The sequence below is a fragment of the Haemorhous mexicanus genome, chromosome 4 (genome assembly GCF_027477595.1).
Source record: "Haemorhous mexicanus isolate bHaeMex1 chromosome 4, bHaeMex1.pri, whole genome shotgun sequence".
Lineage (NCBI taxonomy): Eukaryota > Metazoa > Chordata > Aves > Passeriformes > Fringillidae > Haemorhous > Haemorhous mexicanus.
In genome coordinates, this window is record NC_082344.1 from 66,781,247 (window position 1) to 66,802,477 (window position 21,231).

Consider the following 21,231-nt stretch of genomic DNA (forward strand, 5'->3'; position numbering starts at 1 on the left):
GAAACTGAGCTGCCTAAAGCTCAGAGTGTGAGCTGAGTCCTGGAAGGAAGACTCAAGATTTCTGATGTCTGATTCATCACTGAAGTCTAAGTACATCCTCATTGCATTACTCAATGAAATTAGTAAAGAGAAGACAGAAAGCACAGAAAATATTTCATATACTAGATAACTTACAACTATCTGATTCTTTTCCTGAGAATTAAAAGCTATCAGCAAACTTTTTCCTGTAAAAATGAAAAATAATAAAAATTAAAAAAATATCTCCTGTTATCAAAATGCATAGGTAGGGCTAATTGACATCTTTTATTGCAGGGAGCAAAGAGTTTGTGGAAGTGACAAAAGGTTAGACTGCTGCAATGATTCAATCATATCAAAACATATTTTCCATTTTGAGTGCATAATACAATATAGTTGCTATAATAGTTTCTCATTACCACTAAGTGCTGTCTATTGAAGCAGATCCAAATCCTGCCAACCTCATATTCTAAAATCCCCAAGACAAGTCCTAACTGTACCCTACCCTGAATAGAAATAATGAAAAACAGCTGACGGGTATGCCAAGGCATGATGCAGCTGCCTGACCCACAAACAAAGCCCACAGAAGACTGGTATAAAGCATTCTTAGTCAAAAGCTTTTCACATGGAACAAATTTGTTGGAGAGTTGTGTCATCACAAGCCAGCCACCTGTCCAAGCAAAGGGAAACAGAATAATAGAAGACATATGCCTTGACTTCTGCTGCTTTTTTAAGTGGAGGGAAGTTACTGTTTGTATGGGATGGGAAGGGGAAAAATACTTAGGCAATGCAGGGATGGGTGAAAGTGTAAAACTTTGATTACACAATAAATTATTCTGTTTTGTATATTTTGTCTCCATTTCCTGGGAATGTCCATTCACATGGACATTCTCATTTGTTCATTAAAGGACACTGATGTTCCTTCAGGTAAACTTCACAGTACAGGCAACAGAAATAGAATTCAGTTTAAAGCCAGGAAGTGTGCAAGTGATCACAGAATGATAGAGTAATTCATCTAATCCAGCCTCCTGCTCAAAGCAGGGCTGATATTCAATTCAGATCAGTCTGCCCAGGAATTTTGTCAGTTGAATACTGAAAACCTTCAAGGATGGACACTGCACAACCTCAGAGAATATTGCTCCAACAAACAGTAGTTATTCTTAGTTATTCATAGTGATTTTTTTTCCTTTTTATCCAGTCAGAACCTCCCTACTTTAAATTTATGGCATTGTTTCCTGCCCTCCCACCATGTGCCTCAGTAAGGTGCTTGTCTCCACATATTCAAGGGTCTCCTCATAGGTCTGGGAACACTACAGTTAGGTCCCATTAAAGCCATCACTTTCCTAGGCTGAACAAGTTCAGCTCCCTAAGCATCTCCTCAGGATATGTGCTTCAACCCCTCAACTATCACGCTTGTCCTCCACCAAAATCACATTGCTAGTTCTTGCACTCAGTGGAAGACTTCCTTAAACTCTGCTGGCTCTGTTCTGCTCCCATTATCTATCATTTCCTACTTGCTTCATTATCTGTCATTTTAAACTCAACACTGAGGAGCATGTACTTTCACTGGGAATATTTTTTTTTCAGAGTATATAAATAAAAAAGGGGGAAAATCACTGAACTCCTTTAATGGAAATTTAATTCATCCTGTTTATACTTCTTCATTCATTGCCCAAATGATTGTTTTTACTTAGATATTAGGCCATTATGTGAATGAATTGTGCTTTTTCTTAGGTGCCAGGAATCTACAGGAAACTGATAATGAAGCACAGATATAAAAAGGAACTCCACATATTTATCTTTATGAAATTTAATAAAGTTTTTGAATGAGATACAGCATTTTGTTGTTAAATAATCCAAACAGTCGCTGCATTGATTTATAAAGGCAAATTCCCAATTTCTCTAAGTAAATGCAGTTCCCTGACTTTGGCTGAGATAAGGTTTTAATTCCTGCTCCCAGAACTACATTAGATATCTAATAAATCTCTGACCTAACAGCACAGAACTGGCTTAGAAAATTTTCCTATCAAGTTATTCCACCAATTAGGCAAAGCCAATCAGGAGTTGCTCTTGCTTCTTGCCACATGTTAATATAACCCTCCTTCTCTTGGCCAGTGCTTCAACCCACATTGCAGAGTGTGCATTTAATCCAAAAGGCTGTGTAAAATCTAGGGCTCAGATGTTTGTCCTGTCTTTCTCTCAGGAGTACCACGAAGAAGGTGCACAGCACTGCACCATCAAGTGTAATCAATGGATGCACACACTGATAACTCTGCCACTGCATCCACAGGGACTATGCTGGCTTCCATAAACTGAATTCTAAGGGGTATATTCAAATTAGAGTGATGACATTCAGAACTGGGATATATATTGGAATATAACACTCTGCTCTGTGAACAGCTTTAAGTGGAATCACATAAAACCTCCACTCACGTTTCTAGCAGAGCCAGAGTTTAGCATATGCAACAGAAGGACTCGAAGAATTACTCAGTAATAGTTGTACACAGTAATGGCAGAGTCAGTAAACAGCTGTCATATCATCTACTGGGTTTGAAGGGACAGGCAACATTGTAAAGGCAGAGGTATTTGCCAAAATGTCTATTGTTTAAGTCATAACAACAGTGCTGAGCAGAAAAAAGTGTGAGAGCCAGAAGTTAAAGACAGAATTCTGTGGAGAAAAACTCTCACTAATTCTCTTAGTCACAGTGGACCTGACTCACCACTGACTCACTTCAACAGTGTGCCAGGGCAAATGAACCATTTTCATCAGGATTTACACCACTGTAAATGCAGTGTAATGTTTTATATCCATCATTCTCCTCATCTTCCCCATACTGGATTCATTTATCATCCTGCTGGATGCCAAGAAACAGTCACATGAAATGTTCACTACACACACCTGCAGCATTACCTACAGCTTCAGCAATCTGACATGTACAGTTATTTCATGTTGTCTTGGTTCTGGCTCATCCTGCTGTGCTTTACAGAGCCTTGAGAATTCCCACCCACATTTGAGTCATTTTAATTGCCTCCCACACACTCCTTTATTCTTCCAGGTAGAAGGTGCAAATCAAATGTTTCTGTACCAACAGAAACATTTATCTCAGAATGATAACAACTTACTACAAAACTGGACTTGCAGAAGAAGAAGTTTCTAATGGTTGTGGGAGAAAATAAAATAAAAGTAATTAAAAAACCATAAAGGGGATAATTGATAAAAAATAAATAATAGAAGGAAAACTAGCAATATTACAACTGTAATCTCATTCTGTGACTTCTCCAAACAAGTTCTGGCTCAGGAGCAAATTCAGCCCTGCCAAAATCAGATAAAATCTGGAAAAGGACAACAGTGCATTTTTTTCTACAGAATTTGGTAAATGCTCTTGTAAATCAAAATGGTCTGTCATACCTAAAACCACTGATTTTGCACTCAGTTGTTTCTGTTATGGAGTGAGTGATCTGCCTCTTTTGTCTTTTTCTTCTCAGCTTTGCAATTTTTCTTGCCACCCACTGAAACTGGAAGAGGCTTCTGTTTTCCATCTGCTCACCAAATCTCCTTTATTTCTTTTCCACTTTCCTTTCCCACTCCTTAAAACCCACCTAGGGGCCAAGACAAGCTGCAGCTGGCTCTCACTTATGCCAACTCTTGATAGGAGAGAGGAAGTGAGGAAGCAAAAAGATGACTTGCAGACATATTCCCCTTAGTTTTCAACTTTGCAGCTGTGTATTTAGCACACCTATTTCAGATGGGAAGAATGAAGCTCAACCAGCACTGAACAGCCCTGGAGAAACAACCCAAGTTATCAGAGGAAGCCAGCACAGCTCTTTTCAAGCTGCCTGTGGTGAGCTGGGCTGTAAACATCTAAGAACAGAAGCTGTCTCTCATTCTGTGCCTGAGTGAGGACTGCTGTTCTGGATCACTAGATTTACCTGGGAGTGGAAATGCTGCTGTCACATGCAGAACTAACATTACCAATCCTTCCTGAAAGTAGGTACTTTCTACTTTCAGACCTAATCTACATATTTCCAGTTCAATGTACCATTCAGCAGTTCTTACTATGGGGGTGGGGGGGAAGAAATGTGAAAAAGCACAAAAAATGCTGAAGGTTAGTCGGATGAAAAAAATCTTAAAGCTACAAGAAATGAGTCACAGGCTGCTCTCCTGCTTTTAGCTGACATGTTGGACTGTTTCCACATGGGCCAGAGCATCCTGGAGATACTTTATCAACAAAGGCAACTGTCCCTGAGTGCAGTCACTGCTGCACCACTGCCATGGTTACAGGACAGAGCTGGAGGCAGGGCTTGTGCTGCTGACTGGGTCAGGGGAGCTCCGGGGCTTTGCAGAGCTGGGCAACAGCAGCATTCCCCCAATGAGGGTCAGAGGACCACCAGGAATGAGAGAATACACGAAATAATTGGATGAGAGACTGAAGATATCCATGAGGTACAACATTTCACATTGAAAGAACACCCAAATGGCAAATGGCACTGGATGTTAATGAATCACCACAGCAACACATGGCTTAGGGAGGCAGGGCAGCTGCAGATGGTGCTGCTGGGGTCTGAGGCTCAGCAGTATCAGGGTGACTACTGGAATCACTCCTTTGATCCTTCAGTCAGTCAATGCAGATAATTTGAGACAGTTAACTGGTACTACATTTTTGTGTGAGGAAAGGCAATGGGCACCACAAGTCTGCCAGGCTCAGAAATCAAACTGTGCACTAAAACTAACATGTACAAACCCACACAAGCACAAATGCACAGCAGCACTACTGAGGACTTTCCCCACATATGTGGGAGGAATTCTCAACAGAAAAGCAAATACGCAGTTGAGAAAAGAAATAAAAAACCCTCACAAAACCTGGAACAGTCATTCTTTCTTCTCTATCAATCAGTTTCCCTCAAACCCTAAACTTTTCTATGTTATTCAGAAATAGTTTGCAGAACCCCTTCCTTTGGTAAAAATATAAGTCTTAAGCTATCATCAAATGGCACTCAGTGCTCTTCAATAAACCTAACAAATTATTTACAGGGTAAAAGCTATGCAATGAGTTTGGTGTAATGTACAGCTTTCTCCTGACACATTAACAATTTGTGAGTTTGTAGGAGTTCAGACAACAAAGACAGATAAGCATAGATCTGTATTTCTGGAGAGAAGAGGTGGCTAAAAACAGAAAGGCTGAAAGTGGGAGAAAGATGAGGTAAATTCATCCAGACCAATATAACTGTGCTATAGAAAAAGCTAAAAGATAAGGAAAAAAAGCATTTGCACTGCTATTTATCTGCTTGCTGATAGCATTTTTAATGATGCCTGTTTTAAAGCAGAAAGTCTAGGTCAACTGTCAACACTCACCCAGCCAAGTTCAGATACAATGCACTGATGATTAACCTGCCTTTGCAAGCCAGCAGCCCCAGATAAATGCAAGTGGCACCAAACCAGAGACCATTCCCAAGCTGCAGAATGCCTTGCATCTCAGCAAACATTATGCACTGAAAGGGCTAGTTAAGGTTTCCTACCTTGGATGGTCTCCTTTTGCAAAAGCTAATGCTGATTTATTTAGATTTGTCTTTCCAACAGTTTTCTTTCTTCTCTGTTGAAGGGAGAGAAGCGCAGAGAGCAGTTTCTAACGAAGGCAGCACTGACACTTGGATCCTTCTGCTGCTCTGACAGCCCTCCCGAGGCTGCCCATGCACAGGGAACCCTTCACTCCTACAGACAGAGCTGCCTTTATTGCATCTTTCACTATTAATGCCTACATAATAAGCTGCTCAAGCACCTTTCACACAACAGTAGGTCCTGTTGTTAATGAAACAGCAGGGCAACAGACATTGCAGAAGGAACCATTCTTCCACACTGCGGGCAGAAATCTGTACTCCCTGCTGTAAAGAATTAGTATCGTCTCTCTGCTACACTGAGACTCTTGCAAAGGGAAAGGCAATCGATTTACAAACTAGATAGGGCTGCAAACAAAATCAGCTCAACCCCAGGGCACGGCAAAACACAAACTATGAAAAAGAAGATTCATGTTTTAATTAGTAAGTCACTGTGACTTTGTCATAAGTGACATTTAACTGACATATAAATTATTGACATTTCTAGTCTCATTCCTGCCTAGTGCCCACTGCATTTGTTCCCTTATTTCAAAATAACATATGGTTGTGATTAACAGATTTTAAGAACATATATTGATTATTTTTTTCCAGACATTTACACATACATGTAAACAAGTAAAATGCTAACTCTCTCCTCCCCCACTTAACCTGAGTGCCATGCTGCTGTGTTAGGATGTCAGATACTAAAGATGGTTCCAACTGCTGTGATTTCCAACAGCACTTGTAAGCCACATTTACACCAGAGTCATGTAGCTGTGAATCATGGGACAGTTGTTGATAAAACTGAGTGCTGAAAATACCCCTGAGGGGTATTTTGGGCACTGATGGGACACAGTTGCCTATCCAAGCAAATATGACCCCCTCACAGCCTATACTGTGTTTGCCATTAAAACATCCCCAGAAGGTTACCTTTGGATATGGAGGCTTCCTCTAACAATGGAGGAAACCACCAGCTGAAAAAGCAGATGAAGTGAACCCCTCCCCACGAAGTAATGTCTCAATATCTCGCCATGAGCTGCCAATGTTAGAGAACTCACAGAAGAAAATCCCACCAGTGTGGGATACACCAGGAAAGCACTTTCTTTAGAGATGGCGGAAGGGGCTACTGCACTGCACAAGATAGAGCTGAGGCACTGTCTGGAGTACAGTGTTCATCCATGCTGAGAGAAGGTGGCTTCAGTCAGGAACCCACAGTGAGAAAGTCCAGCATCACCAGAAAAGCCTGGAGCTGACTTTACCAGCAGAGGAGAGCTGGGGTCACTCAGTTTTGTAAAATAAAAGTTGACAGGTACTAAAACTACTCTCTAGAAATTCTCCTTAGAGTTCATCAATTGGAGGGGAAAACAAAAAAAGATAAAAATCAATTTTATTGAAAGTATTTTTAACTCTTTTAATGCGGACCACTTTAAAATAGAGAGATGCTGGAATTGAGATGATGTTTGTAAGTATCAGATATTAAGGAAACCCAGAAAAGCCTCCCAGGAGAGCACAAGGAGGAGTCATTGGCTGTCACACAGCTTTGTCATGAACCTCAACAGCTTTCCAAACCTTTTACACAAACCTGCTGTGTGGGAAGGACCGAGAGACAGACTATACATCTCTGCCTCCCCCAGCAAAATGCAGCTAAAAGACTCATTAAAAATGAGGAAAGAAATGGACAGTGTTTTTGTGAATGAAAGGGGTTTAAAGCAGGCTCTGTATTATCATAAGATACACAGTAATTAAAAAAAAAAAAGAATTACATTTCTTTAGAATATGCTCATTAGCACAAGTTGAGATTTTAACTAATAAATTACTGCTTGTAATAGAAAAAAGGAGAAAAATATTTTTAGTGCTAAGTGAAGAGAAATGGATTGCAACATGACAAAAGGGAAATGGCTGGTCATAAAAAGCAATGGCTCTGTTATTTTAAGATGTGTGCTATTGCATGATGCTAACTATTGCAGGTTTGGCAGCAGAGATACAGCAAGAGTACTGAAGCAAACCCTTTCTCTCCCTAGAGGTTTTCAGTCACAGTGCATTTTAAGTCAAACTACAAAAGTAAACTCCAGCAACTTCCTGCTCCTCACTTGAGTTGACAGGTTTATCAATATATATGGTCAGGGATTAAAGAACACAACTTCTGGGAGGGGATTGATTTGCATTTAAGAGCATTCTGTATGCATCACAAACAAAGCAAATCTTGCCCATAAATGCACTGGTGGGTAGGGTTTAAAAAAAAATCAGCAAAACAATTTCTTTTAAAAGTAATAAAATTTATGATCTCCATAAAGGAACTGCTCAGCCCCTTTTATAGCTTTTCCAGTACAAGTTCCCTGGGAGAGTGAGTGCAAGCCAAGGTGGACTGGAGGGGAAGAAAGAAACGAGAAAGGAATTATAAACAAAGCTATCCTGTGTCTAAGCCCATTTACTACATCAAATTAATCTGGTCTTCAGAAAATGGGCTGAGAGAAGAATGTAGGTAACTAAATCATCATTGCATTTGGCTGAGGACCTACAAAACCAGCCATATTTTATAACTTATCAGTAACTCACACTAGTTGACACTCCCTTCCTTTCCGCTGAATAAACACTTAAAATGAACAAGTGCTGGAAAGGGAGACAATATAAAATCTGGTCACAGAATAACATTGGAAGCAGCTGTCCTCCTGACATTATCACAGCAATCAGAGATGGAAAAAATCCTATTAGGTCATATAGTCCCTCCCTTTGTCATTGCAGGACTGTTTCCTAACATAGATTTTCCAGTGCCTTGTCCAATCTTGTTAGAAGACTTTCAAAGTGATAGTTTCCAGCAGCTCCCTTGGGAGAGCATTCCCCTGCCTAATAAGTATTGCTGTCAAGATTTCCCCCCAGTTTAAGAGCAATTTGCCCTATTATTTCTGTGTTTCTCCAGATAATATTCAAGATGGTAAAAAGAAATACTGATGTTTTGAAAAACGTGTCAATATTCCAGACAACTCCACTAATAATAAATCCTACAACAAAGAACAGGCACTGCTACCCTGTATTTTCTCTGTCCTCCAGGCCATACACAAACATATCAATTAGCCTGATAGTGACAAACAGACATGGAGTTTGATACCAGAACCAGAGAGAGAGAGAAAAGATCAGCCCATTTCCAAGCCTTTAGAACAAGCCCATCTGCTGCACACAAACAGCAAATGCCATGTTAGCTATGGACACGCTCTCTGCATCCTTTCAAATCTGTTTGCTCAGACTGTGACTTTTTGTCTGGCTTCCTACTGAAACGAGGTGAGTGCATTGCCTCCTCACCCAACTGCTCTCCATGGTCCACACTCAATGGCTGTTTTAAGTGATCCTTTACAGAGCTCCAAAGAGTCATGGAAATCCAGGCTGATCCCCATGGGAGAAGGCTCACAGTGTGAGTCACTCCTTGTGAACAGGCAGCAGGAATGTACAGAAAGCTCTTGAGATGTGTCATGGAAACACAGAGGGGATGGGAGCAGATATCTGGGGAGATCTCATGGTAACAGGACCTATTGTGACAGCAGAATGCTAGGACATGTGACATGTAACATGTTCAAGCTTCCTGAGCTTTGTTGCCCACAAATCAACAAACTGTTTTGAACAATTCTATAGAAAAAAATTTACAGATCATAAAATTTCCAAGTTGTTCCAACAAGTGTCCAGACATTAAATGTCATTGTAATCATTCAGATCCCTTTCCTGCTCCATTCTAACCTCAACCTGTTTCCTGTTTCACAATGATACTATCTGTGCTCTTACAGATGCTGAAAGTCCTTTACTATCTGTGCTTTTACAGATGCTGAAAGTCCTTTCTCCTCATCTATTTTTTTTTTTTTAAGGTTTTGGTATCTTGCACCTGTTTTTTTTCCACAGTTAAATGCCACAGACCAATGAATGTTGCTCCCAGCCTGAACCAGTACCAAAGCAAGATGAGGATCAGTGGTACAGAGCTGTCCTTGGAGCAACACTGGGGAATGGAGAGGAGAGGGACACACACACTCTGACCAAAACCATCATGTGTAATCTGTCATGGTAGAATTCCTAAAATAGCTTTCAAAAATTATCTTTTCCCAAGTTTGTTACTGGCCCTTCTACCATCAAAACAAGGAACTGTCTTCCTGTTCAGTACACTCTCACCAAGCAGTCAGTAGAATCAACTACAGTCACATATGCTCCCAGGTCCCACAAATCACACTTGGTAATGTTACTTTGCAGATCTTTAAGGTTTTTTTTCATTTTAACACCCACAAAGACAGTAAGGACCCAGTTCTTAATCACAGCACACCACATGCTATCGTTTAACCATACTGCAGGTAAAATATTACCACATTAAAAGAGCATTCTTCCACATATTTCAAGGCAAGAACCAGGACAGTAAAACACAATATTGTGAAGCCAAGAGTCGGTACAGAAACTGGAGCTTCTCATATCTCAGTATTAATCACTCCTTGTAAACTGCTCTAAGTGCACTCCAAATTTGCCACAGCTTTAACTCTTCTCTCTGCATTCACCTCTCTTAATTACCTTCCCTTTCAAATCTCACCCTTTCACTCCCTTTAATTCAGTGTCAATGCTTGACACCTCTGAGAACATGTAACAGCTTCCATCATCACCTTTTACATTTTTGAAGCTTTTAAGATGTTTTCTTTTGTTTTGCCTCTTCCAGTCGAGACAAATGTGTGCAAAAAAGTAAGAAAACTGTCTGCATACTTTTTCAAATTCCCTTTTAGAAATCTTTTTTCAGAGAGGTCTGTAAAAACATTTGTTAATGGAAAAATCTCTCATGCCTATGTTAGCACCATATCATCCCATCCAATACAGATTCCCATCTAGTATGGATACTTGCTCATCAGTTCCTAACAAGTTATAACTGTTCTCCACCTGGACACTTAAGTCTTTCTGTGACTCCAAGCAGATCTTTCTCTGGTGGAAGCCCTTTGTGATTTCTCCAGGCTATCTAAACTGATGAAGAGAAAAGAGTGAACTGAGTAACTCTTCCTAACTCCAGTACTGCTTGGACTTCACAGGGAAAAGCAGAAAGAAAAAGCAGATAATCGATGACACTGGCAGGGTAACAAAAGACTTAAATCTAAGGATAAATTTTATTATGATCAAAGGAATATATTTATTTTGTGACACTGGGTCAGTTACATGGAAATTTTTGCATAATGCATAGACATAGCCCTACACTAAACAACTTCCTGCTTCTTAGAACAAGTGCAAAAAAATCTCTGCCACACAGTTCATTTCTTGTTGCAAAAGCACAGTTCAAATAATTCATTTTACTTATCAACAGCTTCATCCTATCTTTGGGGAACATAAAAGAGGATCAAAAAAAGCAGAAATTACAAATGAATTTAATGCAAGTTTAAAAATGTGCCTGATAATACATTCATTTATTACTTCTGCTGCCTGAACATTCTCTAGTACCATAAATACCCAGTTAGGGAGTTTGTGTATTACCAAACCATTAACAAAAGAAACAAAAAACCCCAACTACAGACAAAGTTCCTGGTATTCAATAAGATCAACATTAAGCTGTTGCATTAACACTCATTTGTGAGCACAGGACTAAACCAAAAAGAGTTTAGTACACTTTTGTACACTCTGAGACGTGCTTGAACAACAGGTTCTCCTTACCTCGAGCACTCTTCCTGTGATGTACTTTTCACAGCTGTCACACCTGATCCCAAACTTGGCGTGGTAGTCTGTTTCACAGTAGGGAACCCCATCCCTAGGGAAGAAGCACAGGCTGAGATGCTGCTTTATGTAAGCTTACAGCTCACTAAGAGATTATGCACCTAAAATTTGTCAATGTTTCAACACCTCACAGGCTATTTATGGGCCTTCCTGCCTCCCAGGTATCTCATAGTCATTAATATTTTAAAAAGCTGAATAGTAATGAGCAACTATTTTGGACCACTTTTCTCATTGATTGCTAAACTCAGCCATCAGCCCTGTAATAACACTCAGTCTCTGAGACCCTCACACCACCTGTTTAATCATGATACCCATTAACTTCTTTCATGTGTTTCCCCCTCTCTGGAAAGACAGTTATTTCTACATATTACTCTTCCCCTCTTATCATCTAATCCATCCAACTGATGTATCACCTGATATATGTGTTACCTAAGCCTTTAGCTGAGACTGCAGAGAGTAATATCTCAAATATCTTGTCTGTAAACCAAGTTTTGATAAACATTTAAATCTACTGGCACTCTTGACTGGACTTGCTTAAAAACAGTCACGGATCAAAGAACTTGGGAATTGCTCCACAGAAGCCAGCAATGACTAGAAGAATTCAGGCTGAGCAGCAGTGTGTTCATGCATGATGTAACCAGCTATTTCACCACCACCAGTGAGTTAAGATACAATTTAGAGATTTGAAGGAAAAAAAACCTGGAGTCTCAACCTTTATTTTCAAGCGCCAAGACCTGGACTATTGCCCTGACAAGAACCTGCTAATTTTACATTTTTACAAAATTGTACATGTAGGCTATTAAACTGATGAATGAAAACAAATTGCTCTAAGAAGAAATTGGAGACTCTTCTCATGCTTCAAAGTTCAAGTTAAACATAGTTAAATATGTTTTGTTTGTTATACTAAAACAGCCCATGATCAGACAGAGTTATTAGCAGAGGCATAATTTTATAAGACATTTCCCTGGAGAAACATAGATATTAATTTTATAGCCTGGAAGTTGGATTTCTTGGAGGCTAACCTAGAAGTTATCACAATAATTAATTGATTTAATTAAAGACAGGATGTTTCTTCCCTTGAGTTATTTGGTTTGGCATTTAGCCTTTTTAAAAAGATGATTTTGCAGTAATTATATCTTTACAATTTATGGGGGGGTATATTCAATAACAAGCAAAAAAAGCACTGTACTAAAATACAGTAGATTAGTCCAACATTGAGACAATGCAAAACCTTGTTTAAAAACACCCTTTTAATAAATATTGTTCTCCAGTGCAAGCTGTGAAATTAAATGTTGTATTTGTATTAATTGAAATCCAAATCCAAAAGAACTGTGAAAATCAGGGGGACATAGGCTCTGAAACTCCATCATGTCTAGGCACTGGTGACTGAGTTACTTTGCTGCTTAAGGAAATTTCAACATAACACACTTCTCTGAAGCAGAAATTAATCCCAGGTGCCTTGGCCAGTGAAGGGCCTGCACTTGTCAGTGCCTGATCAAAGTGCTGACACGGGACATGGTCTGGGCGTGTGCTTTGTGCTGCTTCTCAGCGCTGTCATCACATTCAGTCCAAATCTGACAGCAGGAGGGTCTGGAGCTACACAAAAATGGCATGTACATCCTTAATGAACTTCTGGCTAACATTTCTTCTTATGTAATGCATATAGAAAGAGCAGTACCTGCTTGTTTACATTACAGCATCACAGAGAGCAAAACCATAGGTAACTAAGGGCATACATTTGGGTCCTGGAAACACATTCCACCTGCTGCCTCTCTGTAGCATAGCTGCTTTGTCAAGTCCCATTCCAGGTAAATTGAAAAATGTTACTCCCACTTTTCTCCATTTCATTTTTAAAAATAAAATTTAGGTAATAATTTAGACAATAATATATAATATCTTATATATTTCTAAATATATATATAAAGGTAATGCAATATGCATTTATATATTGTATTAACTAATTATATTATTATTATATATATATATTTCTATATTATGCATTACCTTTAAACCTTAACAATGCAAATTAATGCAATGATAAATTAATGATTTGGCATTAAAAGAATGATCAAAAGAGGTCTACTTACTTGCTGATATACTCTGCATTCAGTAGCTTGCCACATGTATTGCACTTAAAACAGCCCAAATGCCAGTGTTTGTCCAAGGCGACCAAGGACTGACCATTTTTTATTTCTGAACCACAGCCCCCACAGTCTGCAAGAGAAAAACCCAAATGAGTGAATCATATTCTTTAGGTGGTCATGCAGCAGTTGGTTACAGCAGCTCAAGGATCCATCAGTGTCCCAGTAACAGCTCAGGAGGGCTCCACTGCCCACTCCACTGCTCACTGATGGATGGCAAGTGTTGCTGCCCTTAGAAAGCTCTGAAATTGCTACAAGACATGCATCATTCAAAGAAAAAAATCTGATGACTTCAGTTTCATAGTGACTTAGGCTTTATTTTAATTCATTTATACTGTGTTTAAAAAAAAATGAAGTTTTGCTGATTAATTTTTCAAGCACCACAAATCAGCCTGATAAAAGCAATAAAAAAGACAAAGAGTAAAACAAATAACTGATTCTTCACACTAGCCTTTGCCTTTGGATCTGCAAGCTCTACTGATTTCAAAATTGTTTTTGGAACCATGAAAAAAATCCAAGCTGAAATTCTGGTATGAAATGTCCTGTAACTAGTAAAAACACACCAATGCTTAACAGGTATTAGTGACATTTCAGTATGTGGAAGTGATGGCTGTCTATGTATTTATTCTCTATAAAAACTCACTTATATAAGTTTCAAGAGGTGCTAACAAAAAATACATGTAAAACATGCAATAACTGGTAACAGAGGTGGTCTATGTTGGTTAAACAGGCTGTGGGTGAACTAGCTATGCTCCCCAGAAAGAGTAACTGAGAACAAGACTGTCTAGGGGTTGGGTTGCCTTTCTTTTTAACAATGGAAGATTTTGACTAAGCTAGCAAAAGCCAAACCTACAATCAGTTTCAGCCTTTTTAGAGATGCTACGAGACATGGGATTGGGATCTGGTTCTCCAGAACCCAAATGAACCCTCTAACACCCTACAAGGTCCATCTCTCATTCTCTCTTCACTCTATAGATTTCCTGTCCGTGGATGATTTTCTTACTAAATGTTAAAATAGCAAAATATGGGGGGAAAAAAGGGTTAAATGGCAGTGATAAATTGATTCTAGCAATATCTCAGTAATCCTCTAAATCCTCCATAAAATATCTTTCATCTCATGTGGAAAAATACATAGTATTTTTAGGAATTCTTCAGGTATACCAATCATTTTCTAGAGAAAAGACAAAACCTGAAAGACACTTAATCATTCAGAAATGCCAGGAGAGAAAACAAACCCATAACAATGTCTTACATGGAAGACAAAGCTATGCAAAAGCATTAGAAAGATTTATCTAGTTATTAAGAAGGTACTCTCAACCTAGGATCTCATTAAAACATTTAAACAGTCTTCTTAAAAACTGTCTGATTTAACTGTATTTCATTGGTTACATGACCCTAATGAGACAGTGTTAGTGAAATTGTAAATGTTTCACTGCTGAGCACACAATGATAAAGCAGAGTTTGTATTTTCTTTTAGTGGATTTGGAATGTATTGAGGGAGCAATAACATGTCTCTTTAAAGTTACCCTCTAGAGCACCAATACCTGGAAACAAGCCTAGAACAAAAGCATGTGCACTACAGATCAGAACATTTGAGTTCTGCTAATAATAAAGAACATTTGGGTGTGTGCCTGGTTTTAGTCCCTGCAGTATTCTACAGTATCTGTTGTTCAACTGCAATCAGAAATTTGTTGTGATCTACTGGGAATTCATCTGGAAATCTAATTTAATCCAACTGCTTGAGGGCTTATTTCACAAACTGAACACAACATCATCTGCTCAAATGTCATTCACCTTTCATCTGGTTTAAGCTTGGGTGGGCAGAAATGCAGCATTTTGTGAGCTACTTTTTTTAATTCCCAACTGCTGTTTTCTCTGTAAAGTGCCAGATAATTACAAACAAATATTGTGGTTGCTATGCCAACAGTGCCTACTGATGCATGTCCTTGTCTTCCCATCTTGGATGCAGCATCCTTTGGTGACTCAACTAATTTCAAGCAATAACTCTGCAGAACACATCAATTTGCTGCTCCATGTTAATATTATTCCTTGAGTACTCTCTCAAAATCAACACTGCCACAAGGGGTTTTCAGAGCTATTGTTTTATAAAACAAAACAAAACAGAGAGGTAGGTACTTATATAATAAAAAATTCAAGGACTCAGGCAGGAAGCAAGTATTTTACATTCTTCATTTCTTCCAAATGGAATGCATGAAGGAGGTTAGGAGCAAAAGGGGAGGATGAAAATAGAAGGACTTGTCAGAGGAGGCAGTGCTGCTGGGAGCTGAGTGAGTCCCCAGGAGTTGTTGTGAATGCACTGCAGAGATAACGAGGCTGGGGAACAGCACACATGGTGCACATCAGACAGTTCTGAGACAGCAACAAACCCAATGTAACAGTGGGTCAATGTACTACTCCTTCCTTGGAAAAGTTTGCCTGAGGTCATGTTTTTGTGCACTACTACCAAGAGTTGCTCATTTAAAGCATTAAAGTCTTTTCCAAGAAAGTTCATGTCAGGAGATCCACCATTCACTGCTCTATGCAATGTGGGGAAAAGGTAAACTTCGATTTTCCAGGGTCAGGTTTTGCCACAGAGATGTGCTTGCTCCCAGTGCTGCTCCCCTCTGAGGCAAGTGGTTTGCTGATGTTTGCAGGTATCTGGGCTCTGGGAAGGCTCAGTGCAGACCCAAGAGAGCTGAAGAAATGCAATGACAAGAAAAACTCTCCACGGTGTGAGCGTGCACAGAGAAAGGGAATGTAAATACATTAAAGGATTCTGTACCACAGGTAATCAAATGAACTTGTCCTGTCAGTACTCAACCAGGCTAATAATGTCCATTATTAGTCAAAGGCACTTCTCACATATGACAAGGAGACAGCAAAGATGGCCAAGGAGGATCCATCTCCAGAATAAGTGACAAGAGAGAGCACCTAACAGAGAGGGCCAACCTATCCCCAAAAGAGAATGGCATTAGCAAGAGGAATCAATAGAGCATCTCACAGGGCATTCACAGCAGGCTTGGCTGACAAACTGTAGAAATGAGATGGTGAAAACTTCTGTGAAGAAATGTGGGGGGGGGGAAAGAAAAGAGAAAAAAAGGAGAGATTTCTCCCAGAAGTGGGCTAGATTTCTTATGCAGGAAGATGAGCACTCCATGGGGCACCTCCTCAGCCATGCTGAATTCAGCTTGATGTAACAGTCATTAAAAATTTTTCTGTCTTTGCTGTTTAATTGAATTGCTGCCACTGTTTAATTACATAAAATTAGTGGTGGAATCTTAAAGCATGGCAGCACTTTATGAGCAAAACAGCAGAGGAACAGAGTCCTGAGCAACACCATCCCTCTATGATTTACTGCAAAGAAGTTGGTGTGAAAAGACCACATTTCTTACCCATAGTGTTTGTATCTTCTGATAGTGCACAATAGTCTGAGGTCAGGGTGAATGCCCCCCATTGACACTTCACTCATTAAACCCCTTGCTGTGTAGTATTTAGCCATGCAGTCCTGCCACTGACATTTTCTGAAGCTGGAACTGGAACACTTAAAAATCATTAAATCTCACCCTGGCTTTTATTTCATTTGGACTTGGACTAAATCCTCAAAAATATTAGCATCTATATTATATTTTTCTCCAAATAATTTGATTTAGTTCATTTGAATAAAATCTTTGAGAGGTTCAATGTATTGTTAATCCTATAACAGCACCATCTGTGCCTCTTTTTAATACCAGCCTTTATTGAAAAATCACCCTATACATTTTCACGTGGCTACCTCAAATTTCATGACACCTCTTATGCAGCAGAGTGGCAGAAGTTCCAATTGTACACAGTGGTGTAAAATCATGTTCTTGAAACCTGTGCAGACTAAGAAGTACTGACTGAAAAGAGCAGAAATCTGTACTTACTTCTCAGGTTCTGTACAGGGAAGGAGCCTGTGCTGCTGGAAGGGGGCAGGGAACATTTCTGGCAGATGCATTCCTTCCCATTGAAAGTCACCCGGTCACCTGCAGGGAAAGGCAACCTGCAAGAGCAGAAACAAAAGCAAACTGGTTACAGTCTCATGCCTTTATCAAAGTTAAATATCTTCCCATAAAGGAACTGATTATACTCTGGCTTCTTTTTCTCTGCTTGCACAGTTCTCATTCAGTTTTCCAGCCACTTAGAGGCTTAAGTATCAAAGGGGCACATCAAGCAGACAACTTCAAATGCAGATGGTTACAGCTTCTTAGGAAAATAATTATACCTAAAGATACAAAAACACAGTGAGCACTCAAGTCCAAACTGTTGTGTATCTAAGAAATGTAGTATCAGCCAGAGTTCATCACGAACAGGATCAGTTACAGAATGAAAATAAAATTGGCATTACAGGGAGTTAAGTAGAGGCAAATGCAGCTGCTTTTATGTTGTTAAATAGCTGCATGAGAGCGATGACTTTTATATACTAAAAATCAGCACTTGTCCTCACAACTTTTATCATATCAAAGTCTTTCTCCTAATCTATGTGCTCAGAAAGCAAATGTTATTGAACTCTCAAAGGCAAAAAACCTGTCCCAGTTATAAAACCCACAGTGTCGACATTATTTGTTTTCCCTACCCAACAACAGCTCTCCTTACACTTAATTAAATCATTCCTTTTTATCAATGTTCTTAAAACAGAAGCTCTCTGCTGTGCACTTCCTTGTCTGGGCACAGAAACCACTGAGGCTTTTCCTCTAAGAGAACCAGATGGACAAATCACTTCATATGCAGCAAAGGATGGTGAGGATTTAGAAACACATTTCACTCCACCCAAAGCTCATGTCCAACTAAATCCCTATCCAAGCTATCAAAATATGGCTTAATGGGGCTCAAACATAACACACACCTTCTGCTTCATGGTGAAGTCCATCTGACCACACTATTTCATTAGCATTTCATTAAAACTCATGGCATTCTCCCACAAATTCTATCAAATTCATACCAATTGTGAGGTTGTCTCCACTACAAAAACGACACAGATATACTCTGCTAAACTTAAACGTTATTTTTCTCCCAAAACTGCCTAAGAGATGCTTATTCTACACTTGAATTACAATTAAAAGAAGGTTTTTTTTTTTTTAATTAGAAAAAGAACAGAAGCAATGCTGTTCTTTGTTTCTATATAATGTTACTAAAATATATTTGAAACCAGCTAAGTGCCATCCATTTTGGACCACTGGTGATAATTTAAAAAATCAGGAGGACACATGGAGTGTAAATATTATTATCTTTTTTGATATCTGATAATGAATTCTGCATTTCACCTTTTTTTTTCTCTTTCTCAAGTTTTTATAGTCAAAAAACTTCCTACCCTGTCACTCAAAGTTACAATAAGTAAAAATACTTTATGGAAATAGCATTTAATATTGCCTTACCCTCTGACCCAACGCAATGATCCTTTCACAATTCTGGTACAACAAGGTCCAACACCATGTTATTAGAGATTCAGGAGGCCTAAATTTCCATCTGTTTCAAAGAGGATTTTGTACCATGAATTTTACTCAATGACCTAACCAGAAGACAGCACTGTTTCTAGTGTGACAGGCAGGATGTGGTGGAGCTGCACTCCAGTGAGCAAACCTGTCATGCCTTGCAGCAGTGCAGCAGCAGTGAGCTTCTGTGTTACACATTCAAAAAAACTCCCAGCACTATCCTTTTAGGTCATAACTGTGGTCTGCAACAGATTTTGGTTTAAAGTTAGAGATACTTCTATGGAATAATAAAAGAGCTTTATGAACTCACAGAAGAGTTGAGGCTGGAAAGGACCTCTGAAGGTCATCTGGACCAACCCAAAGCTTATTCAAATGAACATACATACATACATTTGAGTAAAAATCAGTAAATGTGACAGACTTCTATACAGATAATAAAAATTCATTACTAATTACCAAAAACTGTCTCAAAAATGGAGTGAGACAATTCAAATGCTGTCCTAGTTTTCTACTGCAAATATGAAAGAAACCATTTAATCATGTTTTCATTTTAAAAAAAATTACAAAATCAAGCCTAGAACTTAGCACTTGTAATTGACCTGGAAACACACAAGCCAAGGGATTTCAACCATTCCAGAAGTGAGACAGGAACTTGTATCCAATCTCCTGTGTGTTTTCAGGAAGACATCTCATCTTGACTTACAGATACACACAGACTTATTATAACCACTGGTAATCTGCCCCAAATTAACCCCTCACAAAAGCAGCACCCTGCTGCACTGACACCATCACACAACCACCCTGGCATCTCTCACTCCTGTGCACAGCTGCACGCCCTGGGCAGGACAGTACCTTCAACTGTGTTTTGCCATGGGAACCAAGGCTGGGCTCAGCTCATGACCCAGCTGGGCTCTCATGAGATGTCTCAGTTGAACAGCAGGGTTTGCACCATGAATCATCCCAGGGATGGTGACACACTGCAGCTGTGAGCAATTCACTGCTCTGAAGAATGACTGTGTCTACTGAACAATCTTGTATGCAGCATATAAGGAGCAGCAGGGAGAGGTGAGGTATATCTTATAATTACATCTTCCTGACTCAGGGATATACCTAATAAAGATCCAGCTGATCTTCCAGTTGAGCACTGAAGACCCTCTCAAACAGATGCACCAAGCAGCAGCAAATAGAGAAGTAGGGAGTGCCCACTTTGAAGTGGCTCACCTCATCACTGTCTGAGCAATCAGACAATCTAAAAGGAAACAAGTTAAAACTAGAGGAGAAGAAGAGGAATATTCACTCCCATGGCACAAAGCCAAAACCAGGCAGATGACACCTCCAAACATGCCAAGGCTCACAGGCACCAGAGCAAGTCATAGAGCCTCCTCAGATGGCAGGGCACTTAGGGGGTTTCCTAGCCCATGAAAATACTGTACTTGGTTTATTTTCTCATGGTTCAGTAGCTAATCACTATGCCTTTCCATTCCAATGGGAGAAGGCAACAATTTTGATTCTGTATTGTTCTCCAAATATGCAAGACATCTTGTTCTAAAAAAAACCCCAAGGAAATATTCCTTGGAGCTGTCCACCCCAAGGTACAGACAGACATTTCCTCCCCTCACAGGTCTTCCAAACCTATAAGTAAGTTTCAAAGTTTGTTTCACAGTCTTGTTCACTGGGAATTCATACCCAACACATTTGTCAGTTTTCCTGTAGCTGCTGACCTCTCCCTTTCACAAGCAGCTCTGCTCAAGCATTTCAGTGCCAGTATGAGTGAAGGCACAACAGAAGGTGGTAACAGCCAATTAACAAGGTTTCAGTTTCTGAGCTCTCTAAGTTGTGAGCAGGCCTATATATAGAATTTTAGCCTAAGAGCAGCATATCTGCCTTCAAATACAATGATATCTCACCACCAGTCACCCACTGAACACTGCTAGGTATTGCAAAAACCAGGACAGGGTTTTAATTAGCTACTTATCCTTTAATAAATATTCAGTGAGATTTTCACAGTTGGATAATTATTTTTAAAATTAGAATTAAGAGCATTTTTAAAGCAGTCCTCTCAAATGACTTGGAGAATTTTAATACATCTATGATTCATTTCCCAACAAATTTTATTTTATCCACCTGCCTACAATATTTGCAAACCCAGAAAAACAATCTGGAGGTGACCAACAAAACTATATTGTAAAACACTGAATCACCATCAGCCTAATCCAGGGTAACTGTGTGCTGATACCAAAGGTCTTGTCTTTCTCTGCACCACCTCAATCTATGCAGCTGTGGGCAAGTCATCCAAGCTTTCTGAGAGGGACAAAATAATT

General features: G+C 39.4%; 1 protein-coding gene across 12 annotated transcripts in view; it reads right to left on the bottom strand.

Moving 5' to 3' along the window:
• Positions 1–21,231, bottom strand: part of ABLIM2 (actin binding LIM protein family member 2) — a 131,316-nt gene that overhangs the window by 57,781 nt on the left and 52,304 nt on the right. For all 12 annotated transcript variants that reach the window (XM_059845241.1, XM_059845240.1, XM_059845238.1 and 9 more), the window contains exons 4-6: positions 17,366–17,481; positions 13,407–13,533; positions 11,260–11,353 (exon numbers count right to left, since the gene is read on the bottom strand). In XM_059845241.1, coding sequence (XP_059701224.1) covers positions 11,260–11,353; positions 13,407–13,533; positions 17,366–17,481 — 337 coding nt within the window. The remainder of the gene's footprint in view (positions 1–11,259; positions 11,354–13,406; positions 13,534–17,365; positions 17,482–21,231) is intronic.